This window comes from Mustela lutreola, chromosome 10 (assembly GCF_030435805.1).
Source record: "Mustela lutreola isolate mMusLut2 chromosome 10, mMusLut2.pri, whole genome shotgun sequence".
NCBI lineage: Eukaryota > Metazoa > Chordata > Mammalia > Carnivora > Mustelidae > Mustela > Mustela lutreola.
In genome coordinates, this window is record NC_081299.1 from 95,061,309 (window position 1) to 95,083,144 (window position 21,836).

At 35.4% G+C, this 21,836-nt stretch overlaps 1 protein-coding gene across 3 annotated transcripts in view; it reads left to right on the forward strand.

The window, feature by feature from the left end:
- The first annotated feature begins 1 nt into the window (after position 1).
- CEPT1 (choline/ethanolamine phosphotransferase 1) overlaps positions 2–21,836 on the forward strand; it is a 36,604-nt gene continuing 14,769 nt past the window's right edge. Inside the window, exons 1-5 of one of the 3 annotated variants that reach the window (XM_059137290.1) lie at positions 2–135; positions 6,219–6,627; positions 12,239–12,386; positions 13,767–13,908; positions 19,754–19,838. In XM_059137290.1, the coding sequence (XP_058993273.1) occupies positions 6,289–6,627; positions 12,239–12,386; positions 13,767–13,908; positions 19,754–19,838 (714 nt within the window). In that variant the 5' untranslated portion in view covers positions 2–135; positions 6,219–6,288. Of the gene's footprint in view, positions 257–6,218; positions 6,628–12,238; positions 12,387–13,766; positions 13,909–19,753; positions 19,839–21,836 lie in introns of all 3 variants that reach the window. The other 2 variants (XM_059137288.1, XM_059137291.1) reach the window with 2 other exon arrangements.

Sequence of the window (21,836 nt, forward strand, 5' to 3'; positions counted from 1 at the left end):
CGCCGCCGCTCGTTCCGACCCTGTATCCCTTTACGGCAACGCGAAAGTGTCGCGAACGGGCTGCCGCCGATCGGAGTCACTCAGTCGTCTGGAGGCGGAGGGCTTATTTCTAGCGGTGTGCTCTCGGGGGTCGGGGTAAGGCTGCGGGGCTCGGCCTTGGGAAGATGGCCGGGTGTGACGGACGTGTTGGGGGGCACGACTCTCGAGAGGCGTGGAGAGAGCGCTGCATGCTCTGGGGTGGGGCATTGGAATATAGGTGTGTATGGACTCGGCGAGGCGAACGCAGCGCTTCCTCGCGCGGGCTGGCCTCGCGCGCGGGGTTGTGGGGAGGGCGAGGGGCGCTTGCCCCTCTGGCCCCAGGTGGAGAGACTGAGGTGACGAAGTGCTAGCGCGGGAGTCCGGGGACTGCTGAATATAGTAGTTGGGAGTCGTGGCGCGGAGAACCTCGGCCCGGGCAGGGCGGGTGGGGACGCTGCTCGCGTGGAACCGACCGTGCCATGTCGGGTCCACACCCTCCTGCTCAGGTGCTTCCAGGTCCCCAAACAGTGTTGCATTCGGTGACGGGGTGGCCTGCCTTTTGGAATGCGGTGCTCGTATGGCTGGGCCACGCTTCTTGTTCAGCAACTTTTCTAGAAATACTAGCGTATATTTACTTATAAATAGCTGGGGTTTGTTTCAGCAGTATTCTTGGAAGGAGAAAGGACAGGAGGGTTGCTAGTGTTTGCAGGTGTTCCCAGGAACACTGGATGGATGGGGTCTTTACAATTAGCTGTGTTTAACTTGTCTTCTCCAATTTGGTGCTTGGCGTTATGTCACTTAGCTGTTTTGGATCATTGGTATCGAATATATAGTTTTGTTTGAGGTCTCTTAGTTTATTAATGAATCCATATTATGATAGGCAAATTCATAGTTATCTTTCAGCAAATATTAATGTCTTATCTTGTATGTGGGCAGAGAATAAAGATTCAGTTTCTGCACTCGAACTAGTAGGATAGAATTGTGTTCATTGTGTGTATTTAATTGACTAACACCACAAGTTAGACTGTGGTAAGGATATTTAGTTTTACTACTTTGGAACATTGGCAGTCACATAAAGTTCCAGCGATTGAAGTCCTAAAAGCATTTATTTTGCTGCTTATCTGTTCTGTGGTGAGAAAAACTATTCAGAGTCCCTTGTACAACTTGTCTGCACAATGCTTCCATTAGAGAAATAAGTGTGACAAATCTGCCTCTTGTATTAACCTGTTCCACTAGAGGCGTCTTTATTTCTTGTCCAATTAAAAGACTGTTCTGAATATTTACAACTATGATTTCATAAATTTATTCTCCTTCCTTTCCCACACCCAATCTCTTCAAATTTACATTATAAACACTTAAATGTTTGATATCTGTAACTCTAAACTTTGCCATAAGCCAAATTACATTTTATTGCATAGTCAGTTTGTTTTCTAGGCAGCAGTAGAGTTGTTCTTTAAGTTGGCTAAAAGTGCAGGTGATGTTCTTTTGAGGGTCATGCTGTGCTGTCTTTTTTAGGGGAATACGAAAATAATCTATAAAATACCAGGCTTTTGCTTTTCTTCTTCTTTTTTTTCTGGGGGAAGTTATTTCTTTTTTTTCTTTTTTTTTTTTTTTTTTTTTTAAGGAATGCAAGATTTCTCTTCAAAACAGTAGATCTAAATTGTATTACACAGTACTGTTTTTGCTTCCGAGACTACTGAAAAGGCTTTTGTTTTTGCTAACTTGTTCTATGTACCACTTGTTAAATAATGCTGAATGTAATCCTGTGATCCTATTAGTTTCCCTTTCTTAAAAAAACATTTTGTAATTTGTTCTGCCTTCCAAATAGTGTTGGCCATTAGTAATTTTCTTTATTAGTGCCATAAAGGTTGGAAAGAACTGTGTAATCACCAATTCCCGTGAAAGGACTGTAAACACACTGCTGAATCGGTGGAGTTTAAAACTTGGCACCCTTAGACGTGGGGGATGGGAATTCTGGAATTTCATACTACAGGTTGGATATTGTGTAAGATTACCTTATGCTCTGCTGAGCAGTTGGAGATGCCTTTTTTAGTGGGATACTTGTCAGATGTTCCCCAAAGCTAAACACAGGAATAATGTAGGCAGCATGCCATTTTCCTCAGCTGCTATAAGCACAGATGTTCTATGTCATAGATTTAGCTTCACAATTTGTGTGTAATTTTAGTAAGGTATTCACTAAATAGCTCTGATTATATTTTTGTACCTTTGTTGGGCTTTTCACATAAATATTCATGCCTGCACAAAGAAAATTTTTTTGTTATACCATATGTACCCCCCTTCTCTGGACTCCCACAACAGTTTGTTCACAGCACACTATAACTTAGCTGTTTATAAGACTCTCCTCCCCACCCCCTTTAAGTTTCTTGGGATCGTGGATGGCCATATTTCAGTCTCTGTTTCTTCAGGGTCTAGAAGAACTAGGTGCTCATTAAATAATAATGAGCCATTTTTGTTCCTTGTTCCACAAATAAGTCCTGATTACCTACTTAATGTTAGGTATGGTATGAGAGTGTGGGAAAAGAATGTTAGGCATGGCCTATGCATTCCTGGAGCTTATAGACCAATGTGGGGAGAAGACCAGAAACAATACAACAAACAGAAAAACCCAATGTATTAAGTGCTATAAAATGAGTATTGCAGTAGAGCCCGGTTATAACAGAGAAGGGGAGTTTGCTGATAATAAGTGGAAAGGTTACAATAGCTATAGACCTGTGAACAGTATTATACTAAAATAAATTCCAGGTGATGGGAAGTTTTTCAGCTAAAATACTCACTTTTACTATTACGATTTCTGAAAACACATCCTCAGTTAATAAGTAGGTTGTGCTACCAAAATTATAGAAATTTTTATAAGCTCATTGATGACTTTTCAAAACATCAAAAGAAAATCTCAGTTCTTTATCATGGTCTATAAAATGCATTGTCTGGCTTTTCAAACTTTATTTATGTCACTCTTCCATCTGATTTGTTGCTGTCCAGCCTTAGTGATCTCAAAGGCACCTGATCAAGACAAGCTCTTTCTTGCTTCAGGGCCTGTTACCTTTACTTGGACTAGGTCCTTTTCATTCTCTGAATCTGATATAAATGTTACTTCTTCATAGATTCCTACCACCTTATCTAAAATGTGCACCCCTAACTATTTTCTGGCTCCACACTTTATTTTCCTCATAGCACCCATTACAGTGTGTAATGCTATTTGCTTGTTTACCTGTTTTTAGTTATTTTCCAGCTGGACATGGGAACCAGGAGGATGTCTATCTTGCTTACCGCACTCAATGTTGGCTGAATGCATTTGGAACTTAGAATTCATTTTCTCATAAAAACTTGTGACTGGTGGTTTCTAGGCTAGCCAGCAATAAATTTTAACTCCTTACATTAATTGTTTTAGGTCCTTGTAGTATGGCAACAAAAGGACATTTTCTCTTCACGCTTTTCGGCATAAGCCTGACTAGGTAAAAAAATCTCAAGTGGCTAGAATAATTTTTATACTATTTGCTCCTCCACTGCATATTCCCATCCCACATCACGTTTCCCTTTTTCTACATAAAGTTCACTCTTCCTATAATAGTCACCTACCCTGTTGCACTCCCTTGAGATATGCTTGCTTTTCCTTTGCTAAAATTCAGAAGCTCCTGTTTTTTCCTGAGATGGTTTGAATTGCAGTAGCCTCTGGGTCTCAGATGTAATCAGATGAAGAAGAGTGGAGATGGACCTATAGCAGTGATAAAACCCTCTGTGTCTATGTCTATAGGCATGTATTGAAGGCGATTTAAAATCTGATTTAAAACCCAAAGTGGATATCTGTAGGTTGGGCTACATGTACCTGAATTTATATTTGCAATCTTGTTGCTAGTAGCTTCACAGAAACAATGTTGCCAAATTGAAATAGTTAAAAGCTCACTGGCTTTTTTTCATGTATGAAATAAGTAATGGCTGGATCTATTAAGGTTTGTCAAACTGTAGACTTTTCTAAGAGAGAATTAAAAGGTAAAAAAAAATAATAATAATCTAGGTCAGAGGGGGAAAACACTCAGAAGGAAGGTATCAGTTTATCATATAATCCTGCCAAATGCTCAAACTTAAAACCATTAGGATCAGTTGCTTGTAGTCGTTTAGTGCCAAAAGGAAGCCAACACCCTCAATATGTCACTTCATTTTTACAGTAGGATAAGTGAATACTACAATAGTAAAGTACAAATTGAGATGAATAAACTTTTTATTCCCACGTTTAAGTTGAATTCTGTAAAAGCTGATTTATTATAGCTCACCAAATGTGAAGCTGTGTCCTTTAATTTAACTACAGAAAATTTGACTACTACAAAATTAAGTTTTGGGTGGTTATGTCTGTCACTTTCTCTAAAATGATTTTGTAACTAGTTGTTTGACATTAATCAGTTGTTTTGTGATATAGTTGAGTGAGTGGCAGAATTCTTTGAAATAATTTGCTTTGGTTTGAAAATTATTTCAGTATTTTTATCTCACACTTTAGGTAAATCGTGGCACTGGTGATTCTTTTAAGATTTTTGAAAATTTATTTAAGGCAGTTGATAATTAAAAAACTATTTTCTGAACCAATTATTGAGACACATGATCGATATTTTGGTTGTCACTCTAGATCCTTGGTGACACTGAAATTTTAGAACTTGATGTATATGGGAAAAGAGAGAAGTAGTCTTAGGCATGTTTGATACCGGGTCCATTGTTGAAATGTCCTACTTCTTGTATCACATTCTGTATTCTCATAGTGGAACATTTCTGGGAATTTCATATTGTGTGCTGGATAGCTTTCTACCAGAATATCAAAGTACACCTCTCTTGGTTTGATGCCACTACCCTTTCAGTTCTATTGAGATGATTCCTCCCCCCCCCCCCAATCCTCTTATGGCTTCCCTTTCTTCTGCTCTATAACCAAGTTTCCCACAAGTTCTTATTATTTTCCTTTTTTCTTTCTACTTAATCCCTTTAAGAACTTTTCTTTCAAAAACAAACAAACAAACACTAGACTTTAGCATCCAGAGTTGATAACTTGAAATTTTCATCTCTTGCTTAAACTCTAGGTGTTTGATCTTGTCTAAAACATACCTACTTAAAAGCTACTTTTATATTTTTCTAACCTCTATCCCCAGATCCCCTTCCATCGCCTTCCAAGCCAAAATAACTGTTTTTTCCCCCTAACTTCTCTTTTTTAGTCTCTTGATTTGTGTTTTCTTCTCCTTCACCTTTCATATCTAATTCCTAAGTGCTTTCCTTTGATTCTCGTTCTACATAGAAATTTCTTAGAGATTTGACTTTCACATTTCCATTTTTACCACCCTCTTCTAGGCACTCCCCACTTCAAACATTTGAAGTCACCATACTAATTTTTGAGTATTAATACTACATTTTGCATGCAGTCTGATGAATATATAGAACTACCCTTTAATCTTGAAAATATACTTGTCATTTTCTTATGTTGCTTAGTAACTTATAATGATGTTATTGGGTGCCTGGGTGTCTCAGTCGTTAAGTAGCTGCCTTCCACTCGGGTCATGATCCCAGGGTCCTGGGATCAAGGCCCACATCGGGCTCCCTGCTAGGTGGGAAGCCAGCTTATCCCTCTCCTGCACCCTTGGTTTGTGTTCCCTCTCTCTGTGTGTCTCTCTTTGTCAAATAAATAAATAAAATCTTTTTTTTAAAATGTGAAATGCTTGAAGCATTAGTGTGTAGTAGGTGCCTAGTGTTAGCTATTAACATTAAATTAAAATCTGATTTAAAACCCATATTATTCAAGTCATTCCTCTGATATTAATACTAATTTGCTAGCTGTCTTTGGGGATGTCTGTGGATCTCAGTGTCCATATATGTGAAATGACTAAGTCATTTCTAAGATTTGTCCCTTTATATTACTGAAATCAGTGTGAGATAGGAAAAAAAAAAGGCAAGAGCTTTGAAGTCACACAAGCTATAAGGTATCAGGAAGCATATTACTGTTAAAATCCCTTAATATTTTTCGCCTGAGGGTGAAGTTATAGGACTTGTTTTGGCTTATACCATTAATAAGAACAAGAACTAAAAGCAGATCCCTGGTGTTCTGATCTGTTTGATACATATTACTGTTACCAGTTTTTTTTTCTTTTTAATTTACTACTGACATTGATATAAATGGTGGCTGACAGATGTGTCTTTTTCTCTTTTTTCAGGTAAAGACCAGCTGCAAAAAAGTCGTGAAACAAAATAAATTATTCTCTTCACATAAGACAGCCAAGATCCATGAGTGGGCATCGATCAACAAGGAAACGATGTGGAGATTCTCACCCGGAGTCCCCTGTGGGCTTCGGGCATATGAGTACTCCAGGTTGTGTATTAAATAAATTGTTTCAGTTACCTACACCACCATTATCAAGACACCAACTAAAGCGGCTAGAAGAACATAGATATCAGAGTGCTGGACGGTCCCTGCTGGAGCCCTTAATGCAGGGGTATTGGGAATGGCTAGTTGGAAGAGTTCCCTCCTGGATTGCCCCAAATCTCATCACCATCATTGGATTGTCAATAAACATCTGTACAACCGTTTTGTTAGTCTTCTACTGTCCCACAGCTACAGAGCAGGTAAGATGGATTTCTTAACAGTTAGGAGCATTTGTTATATACAAAAAACTCTGTACTTGGGATTTTTAGGTCATTTTAGCTAAAGAAAAGATGATTCGACAATTGTTTATCAACTGTTTTAAAATTTTTTTATTATTGTATTATTGTATCACACATGCTATTAATAAAGTTATAACTACAGTCTGCTTTATACCCTCTGTTTATGAAAACCAGAAGCAAAAGGTACAGTCTGATTCTAGTAAGTAAATTAATGTTATCAGGGATTAACATGTTAAGATGGTCCTTTTAAAATCAGTAAATCTCAATACAAAAAAAGTTTTAAAAAATGACTGAATTTTTAAAGTATTTTTTAATAGCTGAATGAAATCTTAGAAAAGTTTAAGATGACCAGAGAGAAAAAGTAGTGAGATGGCACGCCTGTAAATCAGTTTTATCAAAAGTGGTTTCCTCTCCATTCCTGTTAAGAATTACTTGAATATCCCTTTTCTCTTCCTATAAATATTTGTGACTGATAGATCTCAGGCATATTTCTGTTATACTAACAAAGCAAAAGACATACAAGAAAAAGTCAATAGAATGCATTTCCTGTTCTGTATTATGCAACAGCTGCTGTTAAGAAGGAGAGTAGTTATTGCTGACAAAGACTTTCTCCCTGGGCCGCCTTAAGTAAAAGTCTACTTACTGCTGGTCCCTCTTTTCCTTCTGTACCTGTTACTTAAAACCAAACTGAAACTAGAACTGTTCATCAGAATAAGTAAATTAATGTTTATCTCTTTGGTTTTAAAATCTCCTTGATAAGAAGGGAGCTAAACAGTAAGGTAAATGGAAGAGAATCAGAAACATTTATTGTGCCTTTATTAATCCAAGTGATCAGTCCCAGGTAACCAAGAAGATAGAAGGTGATCCTCAACTAAAGGGGTCAGAGGTGACTCTGAATCATAAGAAATTGTAATGGTCACAATAGTCCTTATCTTGTTTTAAGCTGTAAGTAATCATTTAAGTAGTCTTTTCAGATGATTTGTTCTTTGTGATAAAATTATCGCCCTCCAACTCTCTATTCCTTTTGGTTATCATCAATTAATTTGTTTCCTCATAGCGCTCTTAAAGTAAATAGCTATTGAACATCACAGTTACCTCTAAAACACGTTGACTTTTTTGTTGTTTTCTTCCAGATGTTCATTTCTTCCTCACCCTTGAATACTTTTATTTTAATTCCTCTTTTACTATACAAATCCTGTCCATACAGATTGTATGAATATATTTCTAATTTTTATCATTTTCTTAACTATCTTCCTTTATATCAATCAGGAAACTTAAATGCCAGTGTGATTGTTTAAATGTGTCCTGGGATTCTTTATCATAACATGTCCTTTGGACTATTGTATCTGTGGCTTACTTGAGGACCTGATAGTCACTTCAGACGAACTTGGTCCAGATCACACACATCCTTAGAGATACAGCAGAACAACAGGAAGGTGTGTTGATTCCAAAGGAAGTTTTTCCCACAATCCTAAGCTATTTTCATGATGGGGATCAGGGACTGAGAGCGAGTTCAAAGATAGCTCAGCCACTAATAGTTATTTATTGAATACCCCAGAGTGTACCAGGTACCATGTTCCCTATAATACTTTTCTTTAGCCTCTGTGCTTAAGTGATTTGGAATTTTTACAGTAATCCTCGAATTACTTTAAATCTTTGAAGAAACTTCCAGAATGGAAACTATTCTAATCACAGAGAACTTTTTAGAATTGCTGCTAGGAGGAATCAAGGTAGAACATGACTGAGCCACTGTTTCGTGCTCTGCTAGGGAAGGTAGTGTCCCACAAAGGCTATGCCTGGATGCTTTATAGCTGCACAGTAGAAATCCTAGTTAGGCTTTGGATCACAGTGCATTAAAATAGGTCATAGCTATCTTCCATGGTATGTTCTTATTATCTCTGTGATCTTCAGTAAATTATGTTAATTTTTTTTATGATTTTATTTATTTATTTGACAGACAGAGATCACAGGTAGGCAGAGAGAGAGGAGAAAGCAGGCTCCCTGCGGAGCACAGAGCCTGATGTAGGGCTCGATCCCGGGACCCTGGGATCAGGGCCTGAGCGAAAGGCAGAGGCTTTAACCCACCGAGCCACCCTGGTGCCCTATTATGTGAATTTTCTAAGACACAGTTTATTTATCCTTTGAAATTTTGTTTTGTAGTATTAAGAGAAATAAAATTATCCATTTAGAGTACCTAACATACAAAGTTCAATAAATGGTTAATATTTCATTGGTCAAGAACATTAAGTATGTAACCTGTTCTTCCCTACAACCTTCCTCTTATTCCTGATTTCCTCTAAAAATACATATATATGGAATCACAAATTATATAAGTCCTTATTGATTTCTTATTTTTTTTTTTTTTAAATAACTGTTTTGGAGTCAAAGAGTTCCATAAGTCAAAAGAGTTCCATTACCCAGGGACATTCTCATTCATTTTAGGTCTAATTCCTTTGGGCCTTGTCCCAGTGGGTGAATATTAAATTTCATGTCTCCAGGTATTGTGAGGTTTCCATATATTTTTTATGTTACTGATATTTTCTTAATAGTTTCAGATACCAGTCTTTCTCCTAGAAAAGAATGTCATCGTAATGGTTTCAGTGGAGTTTGCCATTCTTCTTAGAAAATAACTTTACAGTAGATAAGAAAGGAAAATCAGCCCTTATTTTTCATATTTCTAAGATAGAAATGTAGACTTAGCCCTTTTTTTATGGATACCAAAATATCCTCGTGATCTAATTCTGAGACTAAGTATTTAAATCTCATCAGCTAGTAACTTTGGTCTTAGTTTCATAAGTTAATTTAGAATTTATCTTGCAGCTTGTTAATTTTACATATGTTTGACATATCTTTGCCACATAAGATAGATGAAAGAAATTAGTGTTAGCTATCTTATAAACAGGAAAACCAGAATTGAGCTATGTGCTGTTACTAATAGGAGCTCCCATCAAGTTTAAATAAAACTTTTTGGAATATGATGAGACGGAGTTTTTTGTATTAACATTCATTTGTTACTGTTTTATATTGCTATATTTAATGTTTTTTATCTAACTTGCTAAGAAATTTCTTAGATTTTTTTCCTTTTAATATGCAAGATTGGAAAGAAAATTAAAGTGGCACATTGTGCATACATAATCTTATTGCCCAGTTAACTCCTACTGACATTGAAAAAGAAAGGGGAAACATTACATATTGGAAAAATTCAAACAGAATGGTATAAAAACAGTAAAATCTTTTTTACCTGACTTTTCTTTACACTCTTACCTCTGATTCCTCTTTTTTGTACATAATGTAAACAAGTTTTTGATATGTCCTCCCAGGAAAAAGAAAAGAAACATTCTTGCTCAGTATATGTACACATTTGTATGTATGTAAACCCCACAGTTCTGTTTCAAAAGCTCCCTAAAACCATGTTTCTTAGAATTTTTTCACCTGAGTTGACTCATATGAGAACATCTCTGCAAGATTTTGCAAGTCAGTTTATTGCCTGATTGTGATAAGATTATTTTCCTATGCTAATTGTTCTCTTCCTGCCTATCAGGGTGTGATGGTTTTCTGAATGATAAATGTGTCCTTTATTGATGCAGTGTATCTCTCAGGCTCTTAAACCAGCTAAAACCATTGCTTATTCCTGAGTGAGAAAGCTGCCTCCTCCTCCTCCTTCTTCTTTTTCTTTTAAGATTTTGCTTATTTATTTGAAAGAGAGACAGGGAGTGCCCATGCACAAGTAGGCAGAGAGCAGTATGCAGAGGGAGAGGGAGAAGTAGACTCCCACTGAGCAGAGGAGCCCAATGCGGGACTGGATCCAGTCCCAGAACCGTGAGATCATGACCTAAGTCAAAGGCAGACACTTGACCGACTGAGCCACCCAGGCTCCGTGAGAAAGCTTGCTTCCTAAAACAAATCTGAGTTGTAAACAATGGGAACAATGAAGAAATATATAAATATTAGTTTTAGTATTCTGCAGATTCACAGGAGGAAAGAACGATCAGAAGACACAAGACTTTGCTTTCTCATATATATGTAATTACTTTTTTACCATTTCCTAGGATTGTGTGTATACTGATGGTTGAAGTTGTCTCTGTTTCAGACTAACACTTTGCCCCCATTAAAATCCAGAGTTTAGACCCCAAAAAGTCCCTAGCTTTCTAGTCCTATTAAGCAGTACTGTCCAATAGAAATTTCAGTGATGCTGGTTATGTTCTGTCTGTGTCTTTGTGGTCTGGTGTGGTACGCAGAGCCACATCTGGCTGTTGAGCATTTGAAATGTGCCTAGTGTAGCTGAGGAGCGGAGTCTTTAGTTTTATTTAATTTTAGTGAATCTACACTAAAATAACTAATCCAAATATATCTAATAATCTAAACTGAAAATAAAGTAATAAAAATATATCTAATAATCTAAGCTAATATGACTAATGGCTACTGTGTAGGACAGAGCAGCTCTAGAGAGTTACTAGATTCCTTTAGGAGCAAGAAGTAGTAGCCTCAAAGTCTAGAAGGTGGGGTTCTTAGTCAGTTGAGATTTATCAGTACAGTGAGCTTGCACATAAAGTATGATTACACAATCACAGTGATTGCTTTCAGGGTTTGTAACTCTGGTTTATGCTATGGTCCTTTTGACAGCTTCAGTGTTCTAAAACATGCGACTTTAAGAAAATGTTTAAGAGAAGATCCTTACCTTTAATACTGAGAACTAAATAAGATTTTGAGAGAAACTTCTTTGCAATGCAGAATATAAATATTATTTGCAGCTCTGAGTAGTTTTAATATGCTGCTGTGACATTTAACACTCAGCTTAACTTGATAACCAATACTGAGAAAATACTCTGTGATTATAGAAATTTTTTCCTGGCTTGGGCATCGGAAAATAGTGAAAAGTGATATAAAACACTCTTATACATTCTTAAAAAGATGTCAAATAGAAGTTCTCCTTTTTTAACACATTTAAATCCAGTATTAGTGGTTCGATTTCTGTCTGGGAAAAGAGGAATTGGTTCCTTGAAAATGTGTCCAAAAATGTTTGAAAAATAATGTTCTAAACATTCTGTGTACTAGATCATCATTTTCCTAGTGTTATTCTAGGAAGAGGTTGAAGAGGTGTGTTGAAAAATACGTTACATGCTCAAATAAATTTGGAAAATGGCAGCATATTGTGTCCCCCTTCTTGAATATTCACAGTATGTATTAACAAAATTAAGGGCTGGAACCATCTTGAAATATACGGTTTAGAAACAACTACACTAGATAATTTTTTTAGTTGACTCTTAGAGTCTAAATGTTAGGAAGAGTGTTATGGAGGTCACCTAGTGTGATCTCTTATATAACCTACATGGTAGTAGTTATCCAGCATCTGCTTGAGCACCCCTACAAAGCAAAGAATTTGATTCTCTTATAGTTCCAATTGTCCCAAAAAGTTTTCCATTACATAGCCCTGGCATTCTTTCCTATAGCTTCCAACCAGCAGTTCTTCTCTGGAGAGTAAAGATAAAATACCTGTGAGTAAAAATAGATCAGCGAAACATAGTAACGAATGTCTTTATAACTCTTGTGTTTCTAACTTTTTGTTTCATAGGCTCCTCTGTGGGCATATATTGCTTGTGCATGTGGCCTTTTCATTTACCAGTCTTTGGATGCTATAGATGGGAAACAGGCAAGAAGAACCAATAGCAGTTCTCCTTTGGGAGAACTTTTTGATCATGGTTGTGATTCACTATCAACAGGTATTGTTGATTTTTTTTTTAATGTTAATGATTAATAGTGATAAAATTAATGTGAAAAAAAATTGGAATGAATAAGAGGTTTATGGTGTTTTGATAGTTATCAGAATAAGTGATTTATATCTACTTTTAATGTTTTCAAAAGACTATAAATACAGTTAATATTTGTTCATTATTGGCTATAAGGGGAAATTTAGAAATTATGTTAATTTCTACTGAAGTCATTATTTATTTATTTATTTATTTATTTTAAAGATTTTATTTATTTATTTGACAGAGAGAGAGAGAAAGACCACAAGTAGGCAGAGAGGCAGGCAGAGAGAGAGAGTGGGGGAAGCAGGCTCCCTGCCGAGCAGAGAGCCCAATGCGGGACTCAATCCCAGGACCCTGAGATCATGACCTGAGCTGAAGGCAGAGGCTTAACCCACTGAGCCACCCAGGCACCTCCTGAAGTCATTTTTAAACCTAAGTAGTATTCTTTTGGTACCTCTTGTTTTTAAAATCTTAGGGCATAATTGTCATCATCAAAAGTCTCATAAATTATAGATGAGTACAATAGTGGGAGACTAGGAAATTTGTGGTATTTATATTTAAATGGATATTCTGTGGACGTTTAAGATTATGTTGCAGACTTGGAATAGCTATGAATCTAAAAAAAAGTCAGTCCTGGGGCACCCGAGTGGCTCAGTGGGTTAAAGTCTCTGCCTTCGGCTCAGGTCATGATTTCAGGGTCCTGGGATCTAGCCCCACATTGGGCTCTCTGCTTAGCGGAGAGCCTGCTTCTACTTCTCTCTGCCTGCCTCTCTGTCTACTTGTGATCTTTCTGTCAAATAAACAAATAAAATCTTTTTTTAAAAAGTCCTTTTGTGAATTATGTAGGCCTTAAGGTTTTTTTGGTTTTTTTGTTTTCAACAGTTATGTAGTGTTTACTCTGTTTCAGGCACTATTTGAAATCCCTTATAATACTGATACATTTTATCTGGTTATTATCATCATGTTACAAATGAGGAAACTAAGGCACAGGGGGTGGTTTTCTTTTTCTTTTTCTTTTTCTTTTTTTGTTTTTTTAACTCTGGTCTGTGAATTTTTACTGTTCATTAGTATCACTATTACTGAGTTGGGAGAATACTTCAAAAATGCTCAAGTATTTTAGTTACTTTTGGTTACCTTTTTATAGTTACCTTTGGTTCCAGTATGTGGTGTAGAAGAAATTGAAATTATGGTGTAAAAGATTACATCCTGCTTTTCTGGTACCTTGAATAACTGAGAGAAAATTGTACATTCATAGCATGTCTTCTTTTTGCCTCATCTAACAACATTCCCGGCTCAGTTAATGTTGATTTTTCAGATTATTCAGTTTTTATTGTGATCTTTCTCTTGCAGTTTTCGTGGTTCTTGGAACTTGTATTGCAGTGCAGCTGGGGACAAATCCTGACTGGATGTTTTTTTGTTGTTTTGCTGGGACATTCATGTTTTATTGTGCACACTGGCAGACATATGTTTCTGGAACATTGCGATTTGGAATGTAAGTAACAATTAATGGTAATTTTTTGTTTGTTTCCTCTTTCAGATATGGTGAATGTTGCTTTTAGGTATTTCAATATTAGGAATGATCAAAGCACAGTTTTAGCTTAACAAATAAAAGAAATTTAAAATTCATTATTATAGCTGCCTAATGGTCTGTTGTTCTATCATACTGCCTAAAAGGAACTATTAGAACCTCCCAACCAATTGTTTTTTTCAATAACATGAAAAGCAGGAGTCCCTCCTCACTAATACCCACTTATTTTTTCCTCAGGTAAATTCACTGTATTTTTCCTATTATTCACCGTAACTCTGTGTTTTATTTTGACACATGAAAATGTGTTTTCAGGAAAAATAAGATAGTTTATGAGAGCACAGAGCAACTTTCATCTCTAAATATCATAGTTTAATTAAATTTTATTCTTTCTATATTCTTTATGACTATAAAAATCTAAGCTCTTGATAATTCAGCTGACATGACATACCATGTAGATTACTACCACCAACAAGATGCCCAAGAATTTAAAAAATGAAATAGCAAACTGCTTTCAAACTCCAAAATGAATGGTTCCTACCTGGTGATCAGTACTTTTCTATAAATATTAATGAGTAAACTAGTCTTGGAATGAGGTGAAGGATGGAATTCATCAACCGGTGTTTAATTATCACAGATCCTGTTTACACTGCTCAAGTTAGTCTTATTTTTTTCTTGGTGTAGGATTAAAAGACAAAGAACTTGAGAAAATACTAAATACTTCATGAAATATCCAAATAAAAATCTCTGATTGCAAATGATGGAACATCTTAACCTAGTCTCTTTAAGATGAATCATTAATGGATATTTCAATTTCAGATCCCACATAAACTTAGTTTTCTAGGTTTTGTAAGAGCTGGGATGCACAGAAATTCGGCTGTTCTTACAAGTTTAGTTCAAATGATTTTTGTTAAACTTATTTAAATAGAACTTAAGATATTCTTAACTTACAGCAGTAATAATACTTATTAATATTTTGAATATTAATTAAAAGGTATGTCCTGGAGGCTTAGAAAACATTTTTAAGGCCCATCTTAAGGTAATACCCTTTGTGCAATAGCAGATATGTGTGTCCAGTTGAAAATTATATGCCTCTGTGTTCTTTAGCAGTATATAAAATGATCAGTGCTCAGAAAATACTATGGATTTCTGATAGAAAAAAAAGCAGTAATTGAAAGTATTATGTACAGATGTTTTTTTCTCAATGTTTTTATAGCCTTTATCTCAGTAATGTTTTCATAGCATTTCTCTGCATTGGTGAAACTACAAAATATTAGACTTCTAAGAACATGTGGTTCACCCTTTAGTTTTTAGTGATGTTACTGTTTTCAAAAATAGCAGAATTTATAGTACCTAGATTTTATATAGTTTGTTTCATTGGTTATTATCTCATAGTTAACTTTCAAGCCCTTATTTTGAAAGCTTATTGATCACCAGCTTAGAAATTCTGATTAATTATCAGAAATATAACGATCTTTCCCTTTCAAGTAAAGCAGCGCCAACCTTGTGGTACGGGTACTGAAGGAAGGAGGACGAAGGAACCATGGAAGTAGGGGGAGAATAGTGTTTTTTAGGAGCAATTTGATATCACGCCTATTTGCCAGTCCTGGAAGGTCCCTTGTGGTGTATTCCTTTAATTAAATATGTATTTGGAGAACTATGAGTAGTTCTGTCTTAACAGCAGTTAAATCATAAGATGCTTATAGGGCAGTGGCAGGAGACAAAGCTGGAGAAGATCCAAAGAATCAAGGACTTCTGTGTCCTGCCGAGAAATATGGGCTTTTGTTCTGAATCTGTGGGGAGCCTTAGTAGGACCTAACCCAGGGAAATGACAAAACAACAGTTTGGAAAGAGCAGGCTGGCAGTAATCGGAGGATGAATTAGAGTGAGCTGTGACAGAGGTAAGGAGACCCTTAGGAGTCATCAGCATCATTATTGTGAGGAATGCTGATGCCTGAGCTAGTGCGATGACAGCACAATCAGAGAGAAAGTCACAGGTTGGAGAGAGGCTTAAGAGGTAGAAACTGTAGGACCTCATCTCTATCTGCATATGGGGAATGAATGAGGGAGCAGAGACTGAAGTAACTCCAGTTCCCCTCCAGGGGTGGTTGGATGGAAGGCAGAGAAAGGCCCTATCGGCAGAAGAACCAATTTGAAAGGGAGAGTTCCACCTAGAATGTGTATCTGAGGGGTTTTAGACATCCAAATAGAATGAAAATAGCTTAGAAAACTTAGAAAGCAAGCCTAGAAAGAAGCCTATGAAAATTATTGAACAGTCAGAGGAGGAGGCATACCAGAATAAAAAGCCAGAGATTTCAAAAGAGAACAATGCAAAATGTTGCCAAGACTCAGAACGAGGACAGAAAATTTTACACTGAATTTGGCAGTGTGAGGCCCTCCAGAGGCGTTTCTCTGTAGCAGATAGGGTAAAAGCCAGATTGTAGGGGATGACAAGTGAAGAGAATAAATAAGCACACATTAATACAGGTGACTTACAAAATGTATGGCTGTGATGATGGGAAGGAGCAAGGCATCTGTTAGAAGATAAAACTTAGGCTCAAAGGAAGGAGGGTTTTGTATTTATGCAGAAGAAATTGACTAGAGAAGAGATTGAAGATATTTGGGGAAAAAAAGAGAGATGGATACATGGAGCTAGATTGTTGAACATGCAGGACCAGAGTTTAGGGTAACAGGCAGAGGGGCTCGATGGAGGACACTCTCCCCCTGAGACTCTCATGCTTCCTTGTGATGAAAATATATATAGAAATATTGGGGATAGTTTGAATTTAATATCTCAATTAAATTACATATTATGATTATGAGGAATTGATTTTCATTTGGAAAATTTGAATACAATTTTCTGAAATCCTATATTCATATTTAAGCTGCACTATTTCTTTTTTAAAGTAAAAGCAGTTCTCAACAGTCATAGTAATGTGCTGTGAGTGCTTATTTAAGGAGATAGTTATCAAAATAGCAGTGTAATGGCATATGGAATAATAGCAATATTCCTGAAGAATTTTTTTTAAATGCCTCTTTAGATTTCATGTTCTTTTCAAGAACAAAGAGAATAGGCAGATGTATAATAGGCTAAATATTGAAGTGAAGTTTATATATGTGGAGGAGAAAGTCCAAACTTTATTTTGTTTAATTAGAAAATAATAAGGTAAACTCTGAAATGGAATTTGACTAAAAATGTTTTTTTTTAATTCCTTGCTTTTTTTTACTTCTTTTTTGGAAGAAAGTGAAAGCAGCTTTAGGTACCTTAGGAGCTTTATTTTAAAGTATTTTTATTTTAATTGTTTTATTTTGATGCTTACACACAAGTGAAAAAGATCACAAGATTTTCCTTTTTATATATAACCAATATAGGTTGTTGTGTGTTTAATAACCACATACTGTATTTGCCAAATAAGAGATTTTTGTTTTTTTTAGTCTTTTAATATCACAATTTTTAGTTACTATTAAGTTTGCTTATAATATCTTGACTAGAAATAGGCTCCATAGTTTAATTCCTCTATAAGTAATTTCCTTTCAAAGTCAGATATTATGAGAAAGCCAATGTGATTTGGATACATTATCCCTGAAATTATGAGCTAAATCTTTCAACACTTTGCTCTGATCACAGCTGGAAACTGCCTTTTACAGAGAATATTATTACCTTTCACATCTAGACAGACCCCTGTCCTCACAGTCCTGGACTGAGCTAGTACAGATCTGACTTAGATGAGAATTGCTCATTGGGACCTTTCTAGGTCCAGCTGGGCTCGTTAGAATATTTACTAGCCGGAATTTGAAAGACTGGGGAGGAACTAGAACTTCACAGAAGGAACAAGTGGGTGGAAAAAAATAAGAATTAAGAGTTGAAGCTCATTTGTAAATATTTGTAAAATATTTCTTAAAATGTTTATGGATTATATTAAATGGAAGAGAACATGTTTCCTCTCTTAAGGCTTAAACCCTGTGTATCTAGATATTTTAAAATCCATAATTTCTACATATATATATGGAATCATTTTTATAAATTAAATTTTTAGAAACTCTAAATAATCTCTGATAAAACTATTTATGCAAAGTACTGGACTTAAAAAAATCCTCCACCCTGAAAAGTAGAATTCTTACTTAAATTATCATTGTGTGGGGAGCTTGGGGGAATGGGGAGGATACTCTTTTCACAAGACAAAAAAATTATAATGAATTGAACTAGATCAGTATATCTTGCCTCAAATGTTATCTCCAAATTATAATACTGTATATAAGCTTGGGCAAGGCCTATAACTTTAATTTCCTAATTTGTAAATCATAGTTTTGTGTTTGATGGTATCTAAGGTTCCTTCTGTGAGTCTATTAATTTCACAGATGTTGTTTCCAGTGTAGTTACTACTTACAACAGGCAGAGTATTTATTACATTTTTCAGTTCATGCTTCTAATGTTTCATATTTACATTAGCTAATAACTCTGCTACCACATTTATTTCTATATAAGTTGATAACTTCTGAATTTTTCTTTTCTAGTTGAATAAGAAAAGTCAATAGGCTATGCTCTATTGGTAATCTGACAAATCCAGTTCATTTCTTTCCAAAGAAACCTCTAAAGAATAAATACTTGCAGATATCCTATTAATTAAAAACTGTTCATGTTATAATCCAAACTGTTATTGTATGATCCACTCTTTATGGATTAAGAATTAGGAAACTTCCTATTGAATGCCTGTATAGGGTATTTTTATCTTTAAAAGTTAAAGACTTATCACATAAACTGAGAAATATCAGAGATTTTCCTTGCAGATTTTAGTTTCCCTGTGTATTTTTTTTGTTGCTGTTGGTAATGAGTCAGTCATTAGGACTGTGCTCATTTTAATTTTATTAAGTTATTAAAGAACATATCTTAAAACACCTACTTACATTAACCTAAAGCCTAGATTGCAGTTTGGACTCTTGGATCATCAAGTAAAATCATAGACCAGTTTCTGTCTTTTTTAGCATTCCTCAGCTCTTAATTTTGATGAGACGATTTTGATTTGAAGCCTGTTCAGTACCACTAGTCTTTTTCTGTCACCATCTATGTTCCAAAACTTCATTCGTGATTGAATTGGATGTTTTACTTATTTTTACCACTAATAAACTAATCCAGTATAGTAGAGAGTTATAATGCTGGTTGGAATTAAGGGAAGAGAAAGAGTGAAAAGGATAAAATTCTGGACTAGAGATTATTAGGAAACAGGACAAGGAGTTGACCAGTTTGATTGGGTTCTAATTGTATCTGAAGTAGTCACAGTTTCTCCTTACCTTTTCCATATACATGGGCTAATTCTACTGAGATTAGCACAGGTAGGAGTATGATGAGATGTGGGGCAGTGGAGGGGATAGATTAGTGTTTCTTCAAACACATAGATGACTGTGCACTGGAACTTCTGGAAAACATTCCTTTCCAGAGAAGTCTGGGTAGGTTCTGCCACGGACGGGACCTACGTTAAAGATAGTGTGATTATTTGGCAAGTAGTATTCACTACTTAGGTAATTAAGAGTTGACTCTGTTTTTAGTTCTGGTGTTACCAGCTCCCTTTTAACAAGTCATTTATTCAGTTTGTTACAATTAGAATTTTTAAACTTTTCTACTATTTTGGTGTGGGTAAGAAATATACATGTTTGCATAAGGATAGTAAGAGTACTGTATAAATTGTATCATTGAATCTTTATATGTTGTTATATGGGTAATGCTACCTTCTAAATCTGTTTTTGCTACCTGTAAGGCTCTTTGGCAAAAGCTCTGAGTAAAGTTATTTTGAAATGTTTGTTTCCTTATGCATAGATTCGATGTTACAGAGTCCCAGATCATAATTATAATATGCCAGCTTCTCACAGGAACCCTGGGACCTTGGTTCTGGAACTTCACGGTAACTGCTAGAATATTCATGCTGTCCAATGAACAGTGGCGTGAACTCAATAAAGACAGCACCTTTGTCATGCACAGAGTAATTGAAATGTAAAAAATAAAAAGCCTTCTGGTGGTATTTCACAGACAAACAGGTTAATAGAAAATAATTTTAATATATATAGGGCAATAAAAATCCACCCTATTAAAATTTTTTGAAAATAATATTTCTGGTGATTTGATGCTAAAAAAAAATTCTCTCACCTACTATACCTAATACAATTTTTGCTCTATGTAGTATTTTTTTTTAAAACAGATACCTTTCCACCATTAAATAGATTTTTTTTTGATATTTATATTTTGAAAACAGAATAAAGTAAGCAGAGTTTCCCTTTAGATTAGTAAGTTGAGGGGACTCTTAACAGTAGTAGGAGAGATTCTGTGTATTCTCTTAAATCTTTTAGAATATGTTCTTTAAGCAATCTAGTACCATTTCTGCTTCTGTTTTCAATGATCTTCATTTTTTAGAAAATTAATGCTTGAAGCTATTCTCATTTCTATTTGTATCGTTTATTGTTTTCTTCTCTTAGTTGTGCTTTTAAAACTAGTGTCCTTCGCTTTTCATGTTACTTTAGCCATCTTTTGAATACCCTCCTTTTTCAGGTTTGGTTTGTTTTTAATAAACACATATTTCCTTAGTTAATGCTGAGTGAATAACCTCTCCTTTTCCTCTCATATTAGAATTATAATTTTGACCTTAAGAATTCTAAAAGTTCAGAAAGATTTATTAGAAAATGGTTTTCCAGTAGAATAGCCAAGAATTCTTCACACTTCAGTATGAAAGGTTTATTCACAAGAAAAAGAGAGCTTAAATTCCATTTATTTTGCATTCACGGAACATTGGGGAACTGTTCATGTGGACACCTACAGATCGTTCTAGCAATACAAGGCTGCATTAGGTTTCCTATATTGAATCCCCGTGCCCAAAAATGTTTCAGTAATGTGGTAGAAATAGTTAAAGTCTAGTAGCAGAGTTCTTTTCTGAAAAGTATCTTGTAGCATTGTAAATCCATTTAATCAGTAGTGGTAGTGACGTCTTTGGGGACAGATTAATAATGATAGTCTAAATCTTCCTCCCCCACACACAAAATAAGCTTAGAATTTGGAAAATACTGAGAAGTACTCTAGGCATGATTTAGAAGCAAAACAAAAAGCCATTTTTATTTGAGTTCACAATGTATTTGCACAATTATTTGTGGGAGTCCTTCCTAGGGTGGAATAATGTGCATAGTTCAGAATGTGTCACTGTTAGCACCCCTCTACCCATAACCTGTCTTCTGGTACTTTCTTCAAAGACCTGAAGCTTACACTTACTGCATTTGTCTAGATTTATCATTTTTGTTGGCTCATTTACGATTATTATTAGTTACACTCACCAAAGGTCTTTTTCCCCAGTGTTCTTAATGAAAATACTCAGTGTATTGACCATATTACTTTAATCTTGTTTCTGATAACAAAGTACCTGTATATATAAAGCCTTCCTATTAAAATGTTTCTAGAAACTAATGCATTTTAATTTTAATATCCTAAAAAATCTTTTGGAAATACACTCTTTTATCAGTTGCTAACTTGCACAGATTTGCTTTTAATATTTGTTGCTTTGATTTGATCATTGAGATGAGACTGTCATAGTTTCTTTGTGGGTATTTCTTTTCTTTTCTTTCTTTCTTTTTTTTTACAAAGTTCGGGGGAAATAAGCTTAAGAAAGAGTTAGTTCTTCATTATATTTTGTTTCCAGTTAATTTATTAGCATTTAAACTTCTTATTCTGTTGCTTTTGTTTTCTACCAATTTAAGGAAAGTTGTTTTAGTATGTAAGAAGCATCATCCTATGTGGGCTGCATAGTGATAAAAAGTTAAAGACTTAGGACAGATTTTACCCCAATTGATCAGCATACTAAAGAGTTTTAGCACTATTGTAGGTACAACACTTCCAATTTCTTGGAAAAGTCAGTTAACCT